Source organism: Manacus vitellinus, unplaced genomic scaffold (assembly GCF_001715985.3).
Source record: "Manacus vitellinus isolate BGI_N305 unplaced genomic scaffold, ASM171598v3 scaffold_2_pilon, whole genome shotgun sequence".
NCBI lineage: Eukaryota > Metazoa > Chordata > Aves > Passeriformes > Pipridae > Manacus > Manacus vitellinus.
Window position 1 is genome coordinate 9,219,767 of NW_021940208.1, and position 23,107 is coordinate 9,242,873.

Here is a 23,107-nt window from a genome sequence, read left to right on the forward strand (position 1 = left end):
TATGAGAGAACTGTGGCAACAAAATATATTGAGAATTTATCAGGCAATGTCTGCATAAATATATTTTACATCCTTTAATATAAGCAAGATCTTGCTCTTTTGCTATAATACAGTGGCTAGAAACTCTTTAACAACATTCAGAGTGCATGGGAGAAATATTGTCATAGAGGAAAAGTACTAAAATATTTCTCTTTAATTTTGTTTATGCTTGGAACCATGATATAATTCTGGGCCTAGGGCTCTAACCCAGTAAAAGCATATGATTGTTTCAAAACCCCAGCTTTCCTCTAAACTTTCCCTCATGGCTACAAATAAAAATTTCACTAATATTTCCGTACACCAACAGATAGCCTGAAACAGTAGAGGATGGAGATTGAAGAATCACCCTATTTTATTAAATTAGCCCCAGGACTTTCTATTGAGACAAAAGTCTGACCTGGTGCTTCCCATTAAAGAACAGCAAACGCTTGGCAGGAAGGCAGGAGTGCAGAGGGCATATCTTTCTGCCATGTTTTCCCCCAGAAAGAAAACAAGACCTTTCCACAGCAAATGAAAATGGGAGTCCAGAAGGCCAAGAGTTGCAAGGTGTCCAAAGAGTGGCTCCATCTTATTGCAGTCACAGTTGCAACTCAATGAAAGACATTGAGTCAAGCCCGGTGAGCGACGAAAACAAGGGAATAGTGGAAGACACTGTTCTTCCTATGGCCCAGAGCCATACCCTGGGCTCCTGTGAAGAAGTCTGCAGTGCACTGTAGAGACAATATTCTTCCATCATACATACATAGTACTAAACTTTACTGAATTGAATATCTCGAATTTCAAACATTTATTTCTCTCTTGTTGTTATTATTTCTAAATGTCATATATTTCCAACACTTTAATGTCAATTAGTTGCTTGTAGATCATTGCCAAGCAAATAGAGGCAAGTGAATAGCGTAAATTGCTTTCTCATTTATAGGATTCAATGTCTCTTTCACTCTGAAGATATTGAACCCAACTATTACAGAACTCTGATCCTACTGCTGTTATAGTTCATGTAAACATGCTTTTGTTGAAGGCATATCAGAGGAAACATAAAGCTATTTGCAGCTGCAAATGACAGAAAATCACAAAAACTAAAAATATTTCAGTTAATGGGATTTTTTTAGCCTTTGATGTTCAGATAAATTTGTTTCTACTCATGGATTGAGGAATCTAGCCAGCAAAAGATTTGATTGCATGAAATAGCACTAAAATATAATAATGCTGGGCTCAGTAGTGCAGCAATCCTGGCTGCAACTTACACTTCAAATGGAGGCACCAGACCCCAGTGCTTGCCATCCTGATCTGCAGGTGCTGAGCTCTAATAGTTCAGCAAGTGGGACCACACAGCTCACCGCAGCTCACGGGAATGGAGATATTCAAAGATCTCCCTCCAGTACAGCTGGAGTGATGTGACACATAAAAACAGCATTGGGCTCCCTCAAAGTGTAGAAGCAATGACTTTCTATTAATGAAGTTTTGTTTCTATCACCACCCTTCCTGCAGTTCCCTTTTGGGAGAACATATCCATTATTGCATTTATGATTTCACAGTCCTCCACCTGTGTAGGAGCAGAACTAAAACATCAGCCTTCAAAAACAAGAGGATGGAAAGAATCAGAAGCCCCTTAGATGCCAAAAAATCCATATTTTTCATAAATAATTATAGTTATTAATAATATGAATATTTTACAGAAGTATTAAATCCTATCCTTCAGGACTTATATGAGATTTTAGTATAAGAAACCACAAGAGAGCTGTTTGTTTTGCAAAGTCATTTTTGTTGCCAGAGACCTCACTTACTGCAGTAGTCACACAGCCTATACAAATGGTCATTAGCATATTCACATTTGGTGCAGCAAAGTGGAATAAATAATCCTTTAATTTTCAAAGTAAGAAGTCGCGGAGGGAGTTTTGTCTGGTTTTAATGGTCCCATAGTAATTTTCAGCTTTCAAAATATTTGGGCTTGGGTTTTTATTTTGTTTTTAATAGTTTTTAATCAAACAGTTAATGGACCTCCAGTATGTTAGTAATCCAGTCAGCTTCCCTGAATGAGTGAATTTGAGAAAAAGGATGAATGCTGTATTTTTGATTCAGTTATTAGTAATATTATTATCTTCATGAAGCACATGCACTTGTGCTTCATTTTGCTTACTATCTGTCTTTCCTGTTGACAAGTCCCACACAGAGAGAAGATGTGATTGTGACTGTTCAGTCTAGCGTGGATGCTTCCTAAAGTTGCTCTTTTTTTCCTCTAATTTTAGGTGCAGAATAATTATTACGGAGTTTTTGCAGTGTTTTTTAATCTGTGTCTATTTCCAGTTCTTCTGCTATCACTCTGACGAGTTAATTGACATTCACCCATGCAGCATTTAAAGAATAGCAACAATTGCAATTTGCTATCATAAATCGTGGAAATGAGGTATCTCCATGACGTAGCACTGTGCATTGTAACTCTTGTATTTCATGGACATTGAACTCCACTGGGTGCCCACAGAATGCATCTCCTGTATTATTGCCTCTCATCCACGATGATGGTGAAGTCTGTTTGATTATTCCGCTTTATTTCTAGGTCCTCCTGGTCCCCCAGGGGTTGTAATAGTGGAGGAAATTACAGACACCACAGCAACACTCTCCTGGAGTCCTGGGGCAGACAATCACAGCCCTATCTCCCTCTACAATCTGCAAGCACGCAGTCCATTTTCTCTTGGCTGGCAGACCGTAAGAACAGGTGAGAGAAAGTTTAAAACAGCACAAGTAGACTGTTCTAAACTCCTGAACATCACAATAATAGCCACTATCAGCTACAGAAACAGATACTCATAAGAGAACAGTGACAAATCAAAAGCACTGATTTTTTGGTTTTTTTCCTTCTTTTCATTCCTTTTGTGTTACTTAGCAACAGCTCTGAAAGGACAGCATGAAGACACCTGCCATGATGCGTCTGTGAATAAGCAGAAAGCTCTCCCCTAAACTCTTCAATCTGTGTCTTTTCAGGAGTACTACAGTGCCAAAAACCTCGCTGCGATTTCTGACTTATTAGATCCTTGATGTCGATCATTTCTAATGACCATGTTGTATCACGAAATCCACTTACTATTGAGATCCTGCATGTGAGCTTCAGGTTTCTGATTGACCTCCACATTTCTTTACTCTCTACAGTTCCAGATCTGATCAGTGGTGACATGGAGTCTGCTATGGCTGTGGAACTGAATCCTTGGGTGGAGTACGAGTTCAGAGTAGTAGCAATGAATAAAATTGGGACTGGAGACCCAAGTGCACCATCACGAGTTATCAGAACAAATGAAGCAGGTAAGGAAAAGATAAACAGGTTATTTTTACATCACTATCAGAAACTAGGACTACTTTAATATAATAATAGATCTAATCTCTTCTTGTTGGTATACACCTCTGTGTTCAGTCATCACTGTTCCAGGGTGATATTATTTGTAATGGGGATCCAGTTTGGTTTAATAACAAGAATATTTTTTAATTTACAGAAATTTCAAATAAAACCATTCCCTGAAGTCTTATTCCATCTGCCTTAGTTTTCATCTTCCACTTAAGCTATTGCTGCCTTCCCTCTGATAGACTTTCTGTGTTCTTCAGTCCGAGGCTGCTTGTCAGTGTCTTCAAACAGCTACTCCCAAGCAGCCTCTTCCCCCATATTTTTCATAACTTCTCTCATTGAAGGTAGTATAGAATTTTTTTAGCAAGATAGGAAAGCCATGAAAAGCTGCTTAATTTGAAATACCTTTCATTCTAAGTGTTTTTTGTCATTCACACCATGAACAGTTATTACATTTAAATAAATTTCATTATATTTCTAACTAGGATGGTATCATGGGAGACCAGAAAAAAAAAATGCTTCATATCCTATTTGGGTCTCTTTAAAATTACAATGGTCTCATAAGGCTTGGAATCATTGACAGTAACTTGGGCAGAATAAAGGGAGATAAAGAAGAACTGGGAATCTGAGAAAAATCTCTAGGCAGCTAGAAAGACGTGTTTTAGCGGGCAGAAAGAGATAGAGATAGGATTTAGACAAAGCCTCAGAAGAGAACTCCATGTCAGAAAAATTTCAGATCATTCTTCATTCTGCTTCATTGTTTAGGAGGCCTAGATAGATTTTTTTTTTTTGACGTTTCTTCAGTTGAATAATTTTTAAGTAACTTATTGGTCTTACAAAATAGAAGAGAGCCAAATTAAAAGATTCACTTGAACTTGAAAGCATAACTGATTGTCTGGTTATAAATATTGTAGACAAATACAACAATTGTGTTACACACAGACTTCTCATTAAGGGGAATTATAAGAATTATGAAAATTACAATGCCTTTCTCATTCAGAAAGAAATTCTTACCTTATATAAGTACCTCTTATACTTCAGCTCCATAATTTGCCACTCTGTGTCTATGCCATTCATAAACATTCATAGAAGAATGTTCAGGCTGATTTTCTTAGAACCAGAGAATCAACTGAATAATTGGGGCTGAAGGGGATTTTGAAGGTCTCTGCTCCAGCCTTCTCCTCAAATCTGGATAAATTGTCTTCAGAGCAAGCAGTTCAGAGTTTTGGTCAGTTGAGTCTTCAAAACCTACAAGGATAGAAATTACACATCCTCCCTGGGCAACCTGTGCCAGCAGTTAACTAACCTCATTGTGATTTTTTTTTCAATATATACAGTCAGAACTCTTCCAATCTCAGTTTATGAGCACTGTCTCTTGCTCTTCCACCCTGCACCACTATGAAGACCTCATCTCTGTCTCCTCAGTGACCTTCCTGCAGGCACTGAGAGCTGCTGTTAGGTCACCTCAAGCCATCTCTGCTCCAGGCTGAACAAACCCAGCTCCCCCAGACTCTCACAAGCCAACTGCTTCAGCCCCAATATCCCCATGGCCTCCCTGAACTAGTTGATCAATATCTGTCTCATTGTGGCACCCAAAATAGGATGCACTATTTCAGATGAAGTCTAACAAACCTATTTTCAGTTACAATAACACATATTTATTTTTTTCTGCTTTAAATGACTGTGTAGTTGCTAGCTGGTATTAAATCTCACTGTGCAACCACAGAACTGCACTGGATTTGATTCCCATTTGTGCATGGTGAAGGATGCTTCTTTTCCAACTCTCCCCCTCATCTTCTTCAAGCTCCCCACAGTGTAAAACTTGATACCCTTATAACAAAAGCTTCAAATGCTCCATATTTTGTTCCATTAAGAAAAGGAGGAAATGAAAATGAAATAAAAAACACAAGCTACTTTGATCTCAAATGATTTTCAAAAAAATACCCCTTATTTTGCCACCATTTTTCTTTCCTTGATTTTCATTGGTAGTTCAAATTCTGCTGGACTCTAATGTTTGAACAATTTCCCTATTTATTCAGATGATATATATCAGAGAGGACAAAAATGTTCTGGAGAAAGTTTATCCTATGATAGGTTGCACCCCTTGGATTATGCTCTTTCAGATTGAGGAAATCTTTTCCTGTTTTTGAAAAGATGATTCACTATTTTAATCGACCCAATCCATTTAAACTGTGAGCTAATTTTTTTTGACAAGTTTGAAAATACTCAATTTCATCTAGCTGTCATGTTCTTTCACAGTGTTTACAAAACAAAGCCTGTGTTTGCTAAAGCGTATTCTTAAAATTCAAGTGAAAGTCTTCTTCATGCACATCCATTTTCAATATCATTTGGACAATCATTGCTACTTTACCTCTGTAAAAAGGAATTGATAAATCATGATACTGATCAGTAAAAAAACAAAATTGTGGAAAAGACAAAGCATGCAGTGTGCAATGTATTTTCATCCAGTGCTTGATGTTAATTGCTGGGTAACATTCCACTGTTATTGCCACAGGAAAGAATAGAGTCCTTAACTCAAGTAGCAAGGATCTGTACTCCAGCTTATGGGGCTCCTTCTGATAAACAGCACTGGAGATCATAATAATGCAAGTCTTCTTGAATAATAAATTAGTAACGTATTAATTCATATAGGAAAAAGGTCATACTAGATGTTCACTTGCACTTTCATGTTCCCAGTTAGGAATACCCTCTTTTGCTACCAAAATTACAGCTTCACAAGTATCACAGTAGAAAAGAGTGCTTTGTAGCATGGCACTGAAATCCAGATAGCTGCCAATAAAACAACTGAACAGCTTTGAGAGAAATTGAAGATGAATTTATCTGCTGTGCCTGCTTAATATGGCATAGCATAGCATAAGCCTGCTATCACTTCCGTTTTGAAAGACCTTTCTTTAAGAAAAGGTTTGGTTTCTGTTTCAGCTGCAAATGGTTTGGAGGTTTGGAGTGGAGTGGGTAATAAAAAAGATAGATGCAGCCTCTGTTTTTTATTCTGTAGAGGAAGTGAGGAGAAAGAATAAGAAATAATTTTCCAAATCATTAGAATTTTCATAGAGTTGTGAAGTAGGAACAATAACACAATGGACTCTGCTTTAAACAAAGAACTAAATAAATAAAAAAAGCCCTAACTGTTACACATATAATTCTTTGAAAAATGGCATGCTGCTTATAATTTGTATGGTAGTCTTGAAATGTCAGAGGCTTCATGAACTGCTTCATTCAGGCAGTCACCTTTTCCCTCATCTCCAGATATTCTTGAAGTCCCAAGCCTGTTACATCTAATTTCTGAAATGCTTTTCACTGATTTTGTGAATTATTACCCTTGGTATAGTTTTCAGATGCTGAAAAGACAGGAAACTAGTGATAGTTTTCATTGGGTTACAACAGGTTACATATGGTTTTTCAAAGTAACACCTTATTGCCTACCTTAGCAAACCCAGTGACCTATTTTTTTCGGGGGATCTCTCTATTACTAATTTTTTACCTGAAATCTTCAAGGGAAACTATTAACATGTCTATTAACATGATTTCCACTTCTATCACCATAGTTCTCAATTGTTAAAGGGCATGTATGTTAAAGGAAATCATATTTCAGAAAGACAGAGTAACCTGGATATTTGCAATGATGGTAGATGTGGTTCACGAGTATAAACAGGCAGTTTGCCCCTGCACTAGGTGGAAATGCAGAAATATCCATCTCCCAGCTGAGAGACTGACTGTGACTCCTGTTCACAGAAGGTAAGAGCTGGGACTCACCAGGCTGAATGTGGCTGCCTAGACAATCCACGGAGATAGAAAATGTGTGATTCTGCTTCCATTATCTCATACTTAAATAGAAATCTGCATCCATAATTTAATGGCACAAGCAAATTTGACTAGAGATTAAAGTCTTCATCCATCCCCACACTTCACCTATTTTATCACTTCTTCCCTGAGATAGTAACAACATCTTATATTAGTCCATTATCTAAAAATACCTATGGAAATAATACTTTGGATGGTGTAAAGAAATCAGCAGAATAATAAACAGGTTTCCACTTGCTTTAATTTTTTAATTAAACTCTAATCTTGTCACTTAGTTCATATTTAGATAACATGATTGCTTTTCATAGCTACTTTCATCGGAATGGATAATATTGCAATTTTCTGGCACATCTAACTTACAGCCAGCTGCTGCCTCTCTGTCAGTTCTAGCTTTGATATATATTTTACAGGCCCACAAGGTGCAAAGAGCCAATAATATGAATTTAAACATGTCTAACATTCCACTAAGACAGTCAGGGCACTTGAAGCCGGGGGGCAAGTCATCAATTATATTATCTATTCATAGGGAAACATGGGGAGAGAGAAAATTGAGTAGAATCAAAGTTTAACCTACTAATCATGCATGCAAACTTGATCGTATGAGGTAACAATGTAATGCACTCTATTAGCAGCAGATTGTACACAGGTTTATTTTTAATAAGTCCATATTTTCCATTAAGTTGCCCTTATTTTCAGCTAGAATTTCTTCCTAGCGTAACAAGAAATGTCTCTGTCTCAGGAAAAAATGTTACCTAGTTTAGACTGCTTTATTTTCAGGTTTTTTTTATTGTTGGGGGTGCTGTTTTATTTGTCATTTGTATAAAAGAAGTTTCAGCTTTTCCCATTATCATAATAATTTTTGCACAAGAAAAAAATTGATATCCTGCTGTATTTGTGACATTTGCAGATGATGGCATTGGCTCCTAAAGCCTTTGTAGAAAATGTGGGTTTCCATGGAGAAAAACAAAAGAGAAAGTGGACTGTAATTATTGACTGCATTGTCTACAGGCTACTCAAACATTGGAATGCAGGGTCAAATTAATATTGGCAAAGAATCCCAATGTGTGTGCTACTACAAGATGTACCAGAAAAGCTAATGCATTGGTTGTCTGGAATACATGTATGCCACAGCATTTGAGATTTCCATCCTATATGTGGAGATTTAGAGACTAATCAGGATGAGTCCTCCAGCCACATATGGCCCTCTTGTCAGTGAATAGACCTTAATTCTACCTCCTACATAATTACAAATATTAATAATACAGAGGAAATGAGAACAACATTTCAGATCCTGAGACCGGTTGGGTCATCCTTGTTTTCTGATAGTTGAATATGTGTGTTGTCCATTTCTGAAATGCTGTCACGTTTTACATTTCATTCCTGAACAGATGAGATGTGAATTGTTTTTCTGGGAGGGTGAGAACTTCAGGGCTGGTCTTTCACACAGTGAAAGAGTTTTCACTTAGCTCCCTCTGTTTTCTGGATGTCTACTGCAGGAGATATATATAGATAAACACATACATACATACACATAGAGAGAGAATAGAAACAACTGAGAAGAAAAAAATGCCAAATGTGTAATAGCTTTGATCCTCACATTAAGAAATTCTGCCAAGCTGGTGACAAACCCACTCTTCCCCGCCCATACCTTTTCCACAGCTAAGAAGTGTTGCTTTTCAAACTACATCTGTATCTTAAGATATAAAGAGATTTAAAAGAAATAAATAACTGGCACTCTACCTGGAGCAAAGTCACAGGTCCTTTCTTAAGGACTAAAGTGAAGTTTATTAATTTATCCCCTCAAAAATGTAGCAATATTCATATTTTGCTTCATTTTGCTTTATTTGACAACTGTTTCGTAATTTATACAAAAACTAGCCATGCGGAAATTATCTTAAAGAATATGGGATTCAAGCAGAGTAAGAAAGACCTTGTAAATAAAGTAGGGAATTGAGATTTCAGGAATCTGGACTCAATTGCTTATGAGAAAACTGTAAATTTGGGCACCTCAGATTAGCATCTCTTATTCTAAAAACAGGACATTAGTAAGACACTTACTTCTCTTTGTCTTCCCTAAATCTCACCTGTTCCCTATTAAAGTATAGGGACTAAATGTAACTACAGGTTTCTACTGCAATAATGCAGTTATATTCAATTATAATAAAATATAATTTTGGCTGGTAAATACTTTTGTTCTGCACAAAAATTAAGACACACTACAGAATTAAGAAACTGTCATTTCTCTTCGCAATAAAAAAAACACATAGAATTGAAACAAGCCACGAGATATTTCTTTGGGAAAAAAAAACCCACAAAATAGAAACACTTTAAAATTATTAATTATCCATTCAATTTTTAAATTTCTTTACAAGACTAGAATGTCAAAATGAACATGAACTGCTTTACAAGTACTTTCAGCTTTTCCAGGTTTGGTGTGATATTTTTTTTTTTCTTTCTATTAGGAGAGGAATCTAGAGTTAATTTAAAATTTTTTTTAGTTCACTCACTGAAGTAAAAACAGAAACCTTAAAACTGTTTTTAATCAAAATGTTTATTGATTTTATTTAGCAAAATAGAAGTAAAGAAATAATTTTGGATTAAAATTAAAATTCTCTGTCGACTCAAACCAAAATACTCTCATTTGTCTTTTCTGTTTTAATTATTCTATTCTTAAATAAAACTGAAACAACATACAAATTTTACATATTTTCAAAACCAAATGGCAATGCTTCATTTGTTATATCAAAATGAAATATTTAATAATTTTCAATATTTCACCCAAAAATGAGTACCAAAAATCTTTGAATCAGTTCATCTTTAAACTCCATGGTCTTCATTAAAAAAAAAAAAAAAAACCACAAAAAAAACCAACAGAAAACCCATCCCCCATGCAGACTGAAGAGAACAGAATTTTAAAAATTGATTTAACTCTAATTTAATCTCCCTAAAGCAGAGAGCAGTTTTCAAAATTTTGGACACAGTGAAAGTCTGGAATGAAAGTGAACAATGAAAACTCCACATGTTTGTGGTTTCATAGCTGTGGTATTACCCTGCACTTCAAAAGCTTCCACAAACTTTACATTTAAATATAGGTTTAAAATATACAGGTGACACTGTCAGCATTTTTCAACACTTTATAACCACTGCTCCTATACACAAAATCCTCAGCAACAGTTCTGCACATACATTTTGTCCTAAATTGAAAATCACAACTTTTCATCCATATTTAGCTTGTAATAAGATACATGTAAATTATTAAACAATTGTCCATGGCTTCATGTATAAGCTTTACCTTTCCATATCACCTTTTCTTCATTTATATCTGAAGTATCCTGTCAAATGCTTCATAAGACTACTGAGGACTACATTGTCCGTGCCTGCTCTTCTGGAAAATGTTAATGATTTTTTTGTTTGGTTTAGAAGAGATAAGTTTAATTTCACTTTCATTTTCACCATATCACAAAAGTAAGAAACAAATCCTGCTGTTTGTTCAAACAAATCAAACTCCTGGCAAAGTCATTTAAAGATTTTTTTCTTTTTCGTTAAGTGGAGGTTGCAACATCAACTTGTGCTGGCATCCAGCCATTATTTACTGTGAGCTGCAGCTAGTCACCATGTCTTTCAGAACACAGATTTTAGTACTATTTGTTGTTCACATTACCAGAATGATGGAGAGACCTGCCTTTTAACTTCTGACCTTACCAGTGGCTGAAGAAAGAAAAAAAAAGAAAAGCTGATCTGATCCCAAAGAACTTACAGTCAAAGGATAAAACAGGAGACAAATGAAAATAGGCAGCTGACAAAGGGGCTAATAAGAAGGCGTTGATCAGAATCAGAGACATGACAACCAATCCAAGCACGGTCACATTTTATGACCCTGAGGACCAGTTTTAAGCCAAGGAATAACTCAATTTCCAGTAGGTGACATTCTCTCATCTTGCTGTTAAATGAGATACATTAACACAGCAAAGAACTCTTTGCTACTAGTTGGGGTGTATGAAACAATACTGAACTTCTCAGCTTTGATAAACTCTAAAGAGGTCCTAATGTCCTTGTCCCCCAGGCACATGTATTGGGTGTCCAGGAGCCAAGTTGAGGCTTCATACTTGTATATTTGGTGCAAGTGCATATCCATGAGTGTCACTGCTGAGAATTAACAACATAAAGATTGGAAAGTCATTAATGACATGGCAATAAACCTAGGCCATGTGTGAGTAAATTCAAATATAACACTAATATAAAGGTGATGCTGCTGAAAGGTTGGCTGATATATAACCTTGGTGCCTGGCAAAAAACGGGGATTTTTAATAGTTTTCTTTACTTAATAGTTAGTAATTTCAAAGTGTCCCCCTCTATGTATCCTCTGCTTTTCTTCAGTGCAGAGGAAATTTATTCTTTTGACACATTTATTCTTTTAATGGTTATTCATTTGAAAGAGTTTCACTGTGTGAATGTACATTTTAGTTTGGTGCTAAAGAAATTCATCCTTTTGACAGTTTTATTCTTTTAACATTTATTAGTTTAAATAGGGTTGTAGTCTGCAAAGCTGTTAACAAGAAAATTCTAGAAGGAGGACACCGCAGGTTAAATAACTCCATCATGCTGGATGATTCAAAAGAGTACAGCATACTCTCCTACTTCTAATGTGGTACCTACACGAGAACTTCATTTGTCTTTATAACTTATCCAAAAGTACCTTAAAAAAAAAATGGATGCTAAAAAAGGTTTAAATATGCCCCATTAGAGATGGCACCATAATTTTTGCATGTTAATTAACTGGAAGATGATTATTCATCTGCATTTTTTCCCAATGTTGCACACTGACTGATTGTATTATTTTTTTCCTTTTTTTTTTTTTTATTTAATCCAGAGGGTAATTCCATTTCTGAAAGAAAAAGTTCATTATCTTTTTGGCATGTAAAGATTAGTACTTAATTTAAACACATTGATGTCACCGGTCAGTAGAATCTCTCCACTGTTTAGAAAGTTTTCTGTAGATGAGCTGAGCATCCCAGAAGTTCTGCACTACTGGAGAAGGAGCCTGGACTACAAGCTCAGCCTGATTATCTGGTTTCCCACTAGCTAAACTGCAAAGCAATTCAATCATCTGATTATACAGAAATCAAGAGCTTTCAGCAGACAGTGACTATGAAATACAACATTTAGCATGTGTGAAAGCGGAAGGGAGAGAAGGAAGGAAGGAGGGAAGGAAGGAAGGAATAAGTTAAAGGCACCATGTTTGCCGGATGAACACTGTTTTATTGGAGAGAAACACATTAGAAATCTCTCCTATTGGTCTGTTAAGAACCACAGATAAAAGGGCTCTTACCTCATTTCCAGTTATATAAATCAGAAAAAAATTATACACTTTGTAGGTTTGCATCATTTTTGAGGAAATACAGAATTGGGTTTATGTTCTTTAAAGGGAAGTTCAGGGTTCAAAAAGTGACTACACAAAAGAATTCTGAAGTTTTCTGTGAACTTACAAAAACTAGTAAAAACTACACTCTCATTGAATTTAAGCTATTAATTACCAACACAGGACTGTGTACATTTATTTAAATGTATTTTTCTTTGTATAGTTCAAAGACAAGTGCTACTGTGCTACTCAAAAATGAACTAAAGAACAACAACATGCAATAAGACCTAAACAGTTAATGTCTCACAGTACATTTCTACCAATGACCTGTGTACTGCTGTCAGGAAGAAAAGAATAAGTTTATATCTTAGGACATATTTAATCAAATAAAGAATCAAATCAAATAAAGAATGCAAACTTACCTGCTCACAGTAAATAAACTCAAGACATTAGTCATTTTGAGAGCTTCATTAGAGGCACTAAGTAAGATAAAAGAAATTACAGAATTCCAATGGAACAACTTAGATTTCTGGTTTTACAAAATATGATAATCCACTGTTTCCAGTACTTTGAAGAAATTATGAGGGTTGCTTATGGTTGGCTAGTTTAAAATTTCTGAAAATTTGCTCCCTGGTAAAGCAGCTTTGCAAAAACTAAAACATGCTAAATCATTATTTATCTGGGAAATAATAAAGACATTATTGTCTATGTCCTAAGATTTTACCTGAAGTCTGAAATATGTTGGGTTTTGTGGCATTTCAAATTTTCTATTAAAAGAATATAAATATTAACAAGATAATTCCTGTTTTATCTATTAGATGATCCATACACTGAAATTTTGACTAATCTGTAGAAGGCATAGTGCTTAATCAGTTTTTTACTCCAGCATTATTTTTATTCTAAGCTTATGTTTTGTTTGAGTTTACCAGTTTGAGTGTGCAGTTGTCTGAAATGAAACTTGAGCAAATTTTATCACAAAGTGCTACGTTTTTTATTTCTGTTCTGATTTAATGTCTCATATCTTCTGCAGAAACTTATTACTATGGGGAAAACTTCAATAACTTGGACATTCTGTTTTGTTTTGTTTTGTTTTGTTTTTCCTTTTTGCTCACAGTTCCAAAGACACCTCCAGCTAATGTAAGTGGCAGAAGTGGAAGGCGACATGAATTAGTAATAGCATGGGAGGTAAGAGACTTATTCTAATTAAAGGGTTTTTTTCATGTTAACTTCTTTGAGGACAAAGTAAAGAGTACTGTACTGGAGTTTCCTTACAGCATATCTTGTCAACACACAAACACAGAATACTGGGCCTTTTTGGTATGGTTTGAATAGAGGACATTATGGCAGCAGGTCCAAAGTTGTGCTAATTCATAAGACTTTTCTTCCTGATTTACTGCTTGGATTGATTTGATTTTTCTGGATCTTATGTAAACATAACACCTGATGAAATAGTAGCTAGGGAAAGAAAAGGAAAGCCTTATAACTTTCATGTTCAATTAAGAAATAATTATTTTTAATTAAATCATAAAAACATGAAACTAAAGAGATGAAATAGACTTTTATTTTGACAAGATAATTGTGTTGCAAGATGCAACACAGGTGTATGGTCATGCCAGTGGGTAGTTGGAGGAGTGGGAGTTGTGTTCTCTGCTAATCATAAAAAAAACAGTAGAACAGAGATTTTCCTTGAGTTTTCAAAACTTCTAGATTCATCATGAAGAGTTTCAGATTCAGTATATATATATATATATATACACCTATACATAAACTCAAGAAGAATTCCATCAAATAAGGACATGGAGTTTTAACGAAAAAGGTCTTAGCTTAGGCAGTTTGAAGAGACATTTAGATAGTAAGAGACACACAGAATTCTGATTATCTGTTTTAACTGGCAAATTTTAGGCTGTCTGAAGAGGCTGCCTTCTGTTGGCACATCTGTCTTCTCCAACACAACCTACCTGAGACAGCTGTGACAGAGTTGATTTCAGTTTGCTTTATAGTCTATAACCATAAATAGCAGCAACTCTTGTATTCAGAGAGAATTTACTGAATCCCAAACAAAAATATCAGGTGGTTAGAACTGTATCAGATGTGAACTGGCCTAATCCCAGTCCCTAATATAAAATAGTAGTATGCAATATTCATGTTGAGTGTCTTTATAGTGTTTCCTATGTGATTGGGGCGGGGGACTATGGGAGTGAGTCATATCTCACTCTCTGTCAAGGGACAAAGTTTTCTTCCAAAAGAAACCACAGGTACACGAGTAGATTACAAAGTCTGTCTTATTTTTACATCCTCTGCCCTTGGACTCATGATTTTTTTTTAACTCAATTGGGCAGTACATAGCTTCAGAAGGATGGGTAGAAAAATGTGCCTGCAAGTGCCTGATGATGAGGCACTAACTTGCAATGGGGAGGGGAGAGGATTTAGTGTCCTCTGGGCCTCTGCTCTCATTCAATGTCCATTAGCTACAAATCTATGATGGGCACTTCAAGAGAGGGAGTTCAGACACCCATTTCTGGGCATTTCCCATAGGTCTAGTTAACAGCTGTTAAACCTACCCTAATCCCTAAACTAGTCCATTGACTTAATAATAAATGTAAGCTACTGCTAATTTACTAATTAGCACAAAAAGTTCCACTAATTGAGCTGGACATCTAAATTTTAGCTTTTGGAGTGCTCAGACTCTAAAACAGATAAATCCCTTTTCTAACTGCCTGCTTATGGCAGATGTGTCCCAAACAGAGTGGCTAATTGCACAGGTATTCTGAGGAGAGAAAATAAAATGAGGGGGTTTTGTTGTTTGTTTGTTTGTTTTTTTATTAAAAAGAGTGAAAAAACTGTTTGAGAGTTAAAACAAATAGAATTATTACATTTTATCCTAAGTCTTAAGTTGAACCCTGGACTTAAATCCCTAAGACTTAACACCCTATTTGGACACAGAAATTAGATAGACTGACACCTACAAACCAAGAAAGTTCCACTGTAGTAGGAGTCATACACATCATGTTATTCACAATATGTTGCTCTATATTTTTAACAAGGTCGGTGGTAGGGGCTATTTCACCAATAGACAACAGGATTCCACCAATAGACAACAGGTTAAAGCATTAACCACAAAGTGTGAGACATAAAAGAAAATAATTTTCTGAGTTCAAGAGCTCATTCAGTCTTAGGACAATGACCTAACTACGGTGATTAGGCGAGAAAACTCTCTCACCTCAGGTTCTTCTTTGGAAGCAATTGTCCTTATGAGGACAATTTGCTTACCAGGTACGGTAAGTAAAATCCTATAATGGAACTGTGACTGCTTTTTAAATTAGTAAAACCTTGTCTCATCATTACCTGGACTTAATTTTTCAGCCAGTGTCAGAAGAGTTTCAGAGTGGAGAAGGATTTGGATATATTGTAGCCTTCAGGCCAAATGGAACTCGTGGCTGGAAGGAAAAAATGGTGACATCTTCAGATGCCTCAAAATTCATCTACAGAGATGAAAGTGTGCCACCTCTGACTCCTTTTGAGGTGAAAGTTGGTGTTTACAACAACAAAGGAGATGGTCCATTCAGCCCTATTGTTGTCATCTGCTCAGCTGAAGGAGGTCAGTTCAACATGAAGTTAAATTCCATACCATGAAGTATATTAAGTTATATTTTTATATAATGTGTCCTCTTATACCATGCTTTTTCAATCTTAAGTTTTAAATTTCTTTGCAGAAGTACTAAATAACATTAAACACGTTTTACAGAGAAGGAGGTGAACTAGCTTGCCAAGCTTACCTAGAAAGCAAATGACAAAATTTAGGAATAGACTTCAAGGACATGTTTCCTGGTTAATGGATTCCTAAATCTTTGTTCACAAAGCCTGGCCATGATGATGATAATGGATGCTAAAAGTGCACATAAATATAGTTTCTCTTGGGTTTATTGTTTTTTATTTTCTCTTTTTTATTTCATTAGTATAAAAGTTCTGACTATACATTAGTATCCCAGTATTCAGTGTGAGTTATAGTAGTAGCTCAGAAGAAAAAATGAAAAATATTTTTTTAAAATTTCTGTGGAGAAATGATATAAATTCTCAACAGGTTTTTTTTTTTTCTGGGGGGGTTGGGGTTTTTTGGGGGGAGGGGCAGGAAAAAAACAAACCATTTGTACTAGTAAAAGAAGTTGTTCTGGTTTTGACAGGAGGGAGTGTATAGAAATTTCCATGCACACAAAAGGCAAATAAATGTTATCCAAAATAATATTTTGAGCAACTCCATTGCTGGAATTCATACACTTCAAGGTTTTTTCCACTATACCATCTTGAATTATCCCACTGTCTCCTATGAAGAGAATAAGACAAGCAGAGTCCTAGTACCGATGGGAGGAATTTCATACTCTCTCTACAAAAAAGTAGTGTGAAGATAGTAGTATTCCATGTGAAGCTGGAAAACATTAAATACTATTCCATATTAACCCACAATAAATGTGCAATTTTGGAGCCATGATGTAGCAGATGCTGCCTGCTACTATTCTCTCACAGTAATTACAGAGGTTGGAGATGCTGATTTTACTAAAAGCAGCTCCAATAATTTGGTTTTGTTCCACTTTTTGAATCAGCATTACCAGGTACTCATATTTTTATAGAAACAATTACATTTTAAAGTACAAAAATTGAACAGTACAACTCAGAAATTGTACAGTTGACTTCTCTGTTTCTCAGTGTAAACTGATACTGTGAGACCAATGGTGACTTTTTATTTTTTAATAATTTCATATTCTCATCAGAAAGTTCATTGCAAATATGTTTTTGCAAAGGAAGAGGTAAAATCTTAATTTTATTCTTTATTACTAACAAAAATTATTTTAACAAAATCTGAGTGCTGATTTGTAATAAATGGTCCTTTGCCTGTTATTTGGACAAGACTGGAAACAGAATAATCAGTAATATATAAATTATTTTTTTTCTAGAAACCAACTTTTCTGATTATAATTCAATTACTCGAAAGTACCTACACATTACAGCTTTGCTAATTCAGTCTCTGTATGTGTCTGTACATTAGACTTTTCCTTGGTAAGAGGAATTCTATGGGTCTCAATACTTTACAACACATATTTCAGGAAAAATATGGCTTGTTCTGGTAATACAGTGCAAAATTAATTTACAAAAAGCTTTTCTTCAGAATAACCCTAGGTGATAAACTGAAAATTTAAAGGAGTAATGAAACAGTTTATTACAGATAAATTCTGGGCAATATGGAGATTGAGGACGATAGACAGCGCAGTTTACTATAAAATGGGGAACTGCTTTTGAAAGAGATATGGACTGTCATGCTTAAGGAGCTAAACAACTGAAGGTACCATTTTTCAAGGATTTCCATTGAAGAGTAAATATTAAATAACGATTGACAGTACAATATATTATGGTCTTGGGGCTGATCCAGCAAAACCTTAGCTTACTTGCATTTCATCACATACTGTGTGTTTTCTGGTTGACATTCAAAGCCTATTTGTGGTGGCTCTGAGTGGTTCTTAAACAAGCAGCTTGGCAGGTGGTGTTGAGCAAGTTCCCCTCAGTGAACACAACAGAATGCCCCCTGATTACAAAAAGTGAATCTGATCAAAGTAAAAGGCTTAAAAACATTACCTTCTGAGTAAAGGGATGCAGAAAACTTCACCAGAACACTGAGTACTCTTTCAGGAGTAAATAGAGTGGCCAATCTTTTTATCTCTATTAATTTAGATCATATAGTAGAATCATAGAATGGTTTAGATTCGAAGGGACCTTAAAGATCATTGCGTTTCAATATACCCTGCCATGGGCAAAGAACCTTCCACTAGACCAGGTTGCTCAAAGCCCCATCCAACCTAGCCCTGAACACTTTCAGGTTTGAGGCATTCACAACTTCTCTGGGTAATCTCTTCCAGTGTCTCACTACCCTCACAGCAATTCATTTGTTTTTAACAACTAATCTAAATCACTTCTATTTTAGTTTAAAATTCCCTGTTGTCCTGTCACTATCCACCCAGGTAAAGTCACTCTCCCTTTTTTATAAGCTTCCTTTCAGTACTGGAAGACTGCTAGACAGTCTCCCCAGAGCCTTCTCTTCAAGATAAACAACCCCAACTCTCAAAGCCCATCTTTACAGGAGAGGTGCTCCAGCCCTGTAATCAACTTCTTGGCCCTCCTCTGGACCTGCTTCAACAGGTCCACATCTTTCTTGTGCTGAGAACCCAAGAGCTGGATGAGAACCCAAGAGCTGGATGAGAACCCAAGAGCTGGATGGAGCACTTTACGTGTGGTCTCGCGAGGGCAGAGTACAGGGGGAGAATCCCCTCCCTTGACCTGCTGGCACACCACTTTTGACGAAACTCAGGATGTGGTTGGTTTTCCACATTGCAAGTACACGTTGCTGGCTCATGTCCAGCTTTCATCCGTGAAAGGTCCCAAGTCCTTCTCCTCCGGATTGCTCTCAATTAGTTCTTCTAGCAGTCTGTATTTGTACATGAGACCATCCCAACTCAGGTGAAGGACCTTGCACTAGACCTTGTTCAAACTCTTGAGGTTCCCATGGGCCCTCTGTTGTAGCTTCTCCAGGTCTCTCTGGATGTCACTTCATCCTTCAGGTTTGTCAACTGTATCACTCAGCTTAGTGTCATCTGCAAACTTCCTGAGGGTCCACTTGACCTCTGACTGCCCATGTCATTGAAAAAGATAGGACAGAGCTCTGAGGGACACCACTTGGCATCAATCTCCATCTGGACATAGAGCCAATAGATATTCAAAAGACAACATAACGTCAATGGTTACTGAAGCATCAATGTTGATGGTAACTGTAGGAAATGAAATATATACAGGTAATACCAAGATGGCCATGATCCACAGCTGAAATGTGAAGATTTATGCCATCATTTCAGGGACATACATGCATACACTGCCAAGTCCAACCTAGCAGAGGCAATAACATGCCGTGCAGGCTTGTGCTTTGTCTTACAAAATACTATCACAGGCTGTATTTTCACAATTCTGAACTCTCTTCTCTCCCTTGACCTCATGTCTGTGAGAAAGAATGCTTTTAAGTTTTTAACAAGATTCTGTTATCTTCTTTGAGAGAATTCCATTTCTTTCAACAGACAGAAAACAACTCGAAAGAAACTCAATATGTGAAATTTCTCACACCAAAAACATCCTTAACATTTCCCAGCTACAGAGTCACCTTGAGTAAAAACAACTAAAAGTAACTATCTCCTCACTAATCTTCCATTTTCAACCCCTTCCTCCAGATAGTAACCCAAAGCTAAAGAGAGGAGAAAGCCTGACTGGTCATAGATGTTTCAAGACTTTTCTTCTTCTTCATCCATCTTTTGACTTCATAGAAAACATGACCAGCATACAGTTCATGGCAAAGACTCTCCAAGAAGTAAAAGTGCAGATGAGTGTAATGGAAGAATAGAGAATAGAATGGAGGTTCAGATAAAAAGGTTGTACAAAACTAGATAACCTATGGATAAAAAAAGCAAATGCGTGTGACCTTCTCGAAAAGGTGTCTTAATGCAGTAGGAAAGTTTTAGGGAGGAGTCTTTCCTGGAGGTCTTAGGAAAGGAAGACAGCAAGCAATCAAAGAGAAAAGAAGAAAAATAGAGGTCAAATGTAGTGATGTAAATGAGATGATGAGAGCCAGGAAGCAGTTCTGGAGAGGGAATGAGGACGGTGCACAGAAGATGCAGGATAGAAAAACGATGCACAATTACCTTCATTAAGGAGGTAGAACAGAAAGACACAGTAGACATGTTCCATCCAGCACCAGGGAAAGACAAGCCTAAATCTTTCATGAAGGAAAACTTTATTAATGGAAAGAGATATCAGAGCACGTGGAGAGCAGAGCAAATGAATCTACTTGCCAGGAGAAATGTTGCAGCCTGAGGCTGAAGAGAATCATGATCAGAACAGGGAGAAATCTTCTGACCATACTTTCTGCCAGGAAAATAAGGTATTCAGGCTAGAATATACTAAAATAGCACTGAAATTCAGTGCAGGCACAGGCTATTTTGATCCACAGAGAAAAAAATTGTAAAGATAATGAAATAAAGCCATAAACAAAAGCAATGTTAGCACCATTTGTTTTAATATTTATGCATTCTTTTTTACTGATGACTACATTCCAGTCCATCCAATACTGAGGGACTAAGAATTCTAAGACTACTCACACAAGCTTTCAGTATCAAGGAAATCATATGCAATCTCTATGTGTGGTTTTAATTCACTGGAAAGTGAAAACTGGGAAAATCATAAATATAGCAATGGAAAAGGAAGTAAGAGCGTAAAGGTATGATGGCAAGAAGATGGAAAAGGCTGTACTGGTAACAGTGATGGCCGGGTTGCCTTTCTTTAACAAGCATGGCTAGACAAAATATGAGATGCACAGAAAAGACAAAACAAAAATAAAAGGTTGGATGTCATAACATGCTGATGATGTGATAACATATCAGGAAATACAAAAGCAGTGTTTGGATAAAACAGAATAACCTTGAGTTCCATGTAATTTTAGAAAAGGGCAATTAAAGAAGCTGGAAGTCAAACTAGAGATCAATCGCTGATTACCCTGATCAATTCAGATTCTGAGAAAGACCTTTCTAATTGTTGATAAATAGCACAGAATGTTGTTATTTATGAGAGAATTCAGCCTGAGCGTAGTTTGGATAGTAAAAACTAATAAGTAAGGACTAATGATCTTGTGTCCCAGCTGTGCTAATTAGCAGATTCTTTATCCAGTACTAAGTGAAAAGAAATAATGGTACAATAATCTTGTTCTGATAAATAATCAAGACACTGTAGAAAAGCTGATCATAACAAAGAATAGTTGTACACATCATCATTAAAGAGCAGGAAATTATTTTATAAACTAGAGTTAGTAGATAAGACAAGAAATGAAAGTGTTTTGGAATGTCTCTGGGCCAAAAGTGTAAAATCTATTTGAACTTTATATTGAAAAAAATTGAACATTTTTAAGGCAGTACCTCTGAGGATCTATAGATGGACTCACTAGAAAATATTTAGCATAAATAAAAAGCATATATAATACAACCCAGAAAATGAAAAGAATAAAAATTATCCAAGTATAGAAAAAATTAGGGTTATTTTTTTTTTTTAAGTTAAGAAAGTATATAAAGCAGAAAAAAGTGAAGTAAATTAGTAATTTATATTAAAGATAATCAAGGAATGGACGACAATAATAAAATACTTTGTTGGTTATTTTAAATAAATAAGATGATATAGAGAGGATAGCTAATAAGAATGTGAAAGTGCAAATTTTTACATTTGTAATGAAAACTTCTGGTATTGCATTTGTCAAAAATTCAAGCCTTTCTAAATTAGGCATTGCAGAATTTGCTATTTAAATGTACCATAAATGAAATTTAATCTGTTTTTCTGCCATAGATGGTGAGAGCTAGTCCCCAAGCTCAAGAACCTGAAGCAAGATCTTTCCCATCCCAAAATAATGAAGACAATGAACATCTGGCAACAATAAATTTTAGCTAAATGTTCAAGAAAAAATTAAAAATATTTCTATATAAGGGCAGAAAAACATACCTTTTACCGCTTGACTTGTGAAAGGCTTGGAAGGCTATTGGCAGAATTTCTTAAGGATCAGTCTTAGATCATATATATTTAATATTCATAATGCCACTAGAAGAGCTGGTTATGAAATACAGAGAAGGATCTGACCAATATATAGAAAAATGTGAACTAAAGGACTGGAGAAAAAGTAAGGACATATAAATGCTAGGTCAAGTACATAAGGAGGAGTAATAAGCCAGTCTATTACAAAATTGGAACGTAATAAGTAAAACCTACACACAAGAAAGACTCAAATGTTTTCAATTGCATCAGGGCATCATTCTGATAAAAATACCACAGTCTGGGGCAGCACTAATTGCCCTGAGTCAATACTTCACCACAGATCATGTTAACAATGTAATGCTATGGACAGCTGTATGTCCATGCTCAGGCTGGTGTCTTGTCTCTCTGTACCCACTTAATTTACAAGTAGAGTCGCAGCCTAAAAGCACAAGAATAAATATGAATTAGAGTACTGTCCAGTACAGAAATAGAAGAGAATATACAAGGATATAGAAACAAGCTTTTGGGAGAAAAAAGGAACCCAAGCGGTTTCAGGATGAGTTAAGTCTTTTATAAAGGTTTTTTTTTATTAATGATTGCCACAATGGGTGATAAGGATCAGTTCTGTTTGTTCCAGTATCTAATTCCTCCTTCAGGCCCCTGATGGAATCATCTTGACAACAACTGACAGATCTATAATTTTGATAAACAGAGTAGTGAATACCAGTAAAAATTTCTATATGTGAAATAGAGAACCCTTAACGGTGCAAGTTAAAGCCTGAAGACTCTCATACTCACAGTTTAAAACTTCCTGAGGGACCCCAGATGTGGTTCTGTAATACAAGGTGCAATGATGCTGCACAGAGGTTTCGTTCTTGTTTGGTATGGATTTGAGGTAATTCATTGAGTCAACAAAGATCCAAAGTTCTCAGCTATCGGAAAAACAAAGGACAGTA

The 23,107-nt window shown here is 36.0% G+C and overlaps 1 protein-coding gene across 2 annotated transcripts in view; it reads left to right on the forward strand.

The window, feature by feature from the left end:
• The window catches only part of CNTN5 (contactin 5), a 430,795-nt gene that overhangs the window by 388,850 nt on the left and 18,838 nt on the right, over positions 1-23,107 (forward strand). For both annotated transcript variants that reach the window (XM_018071482.2, XM_018071483.2), the window contains 4 exons: positions 2,594-2,752; positions 3,184-3,333; positions 13,666-13,736; positions 15,915-16,149. In XM_018071482.2, coding sequence (XP_017926971.1) covers positions 2,594-2,752; positions 3,184-3,333; positions 13,666-13,736; positions 15,915-16,149 — 615 coding nt within the window. The remainder of the gene's footprint in view (positions 1-2,593; positions 2,753-3,183; positions 3,334-13,665; positions 13,737-15,914; positions 16,150-23,107) is intronic.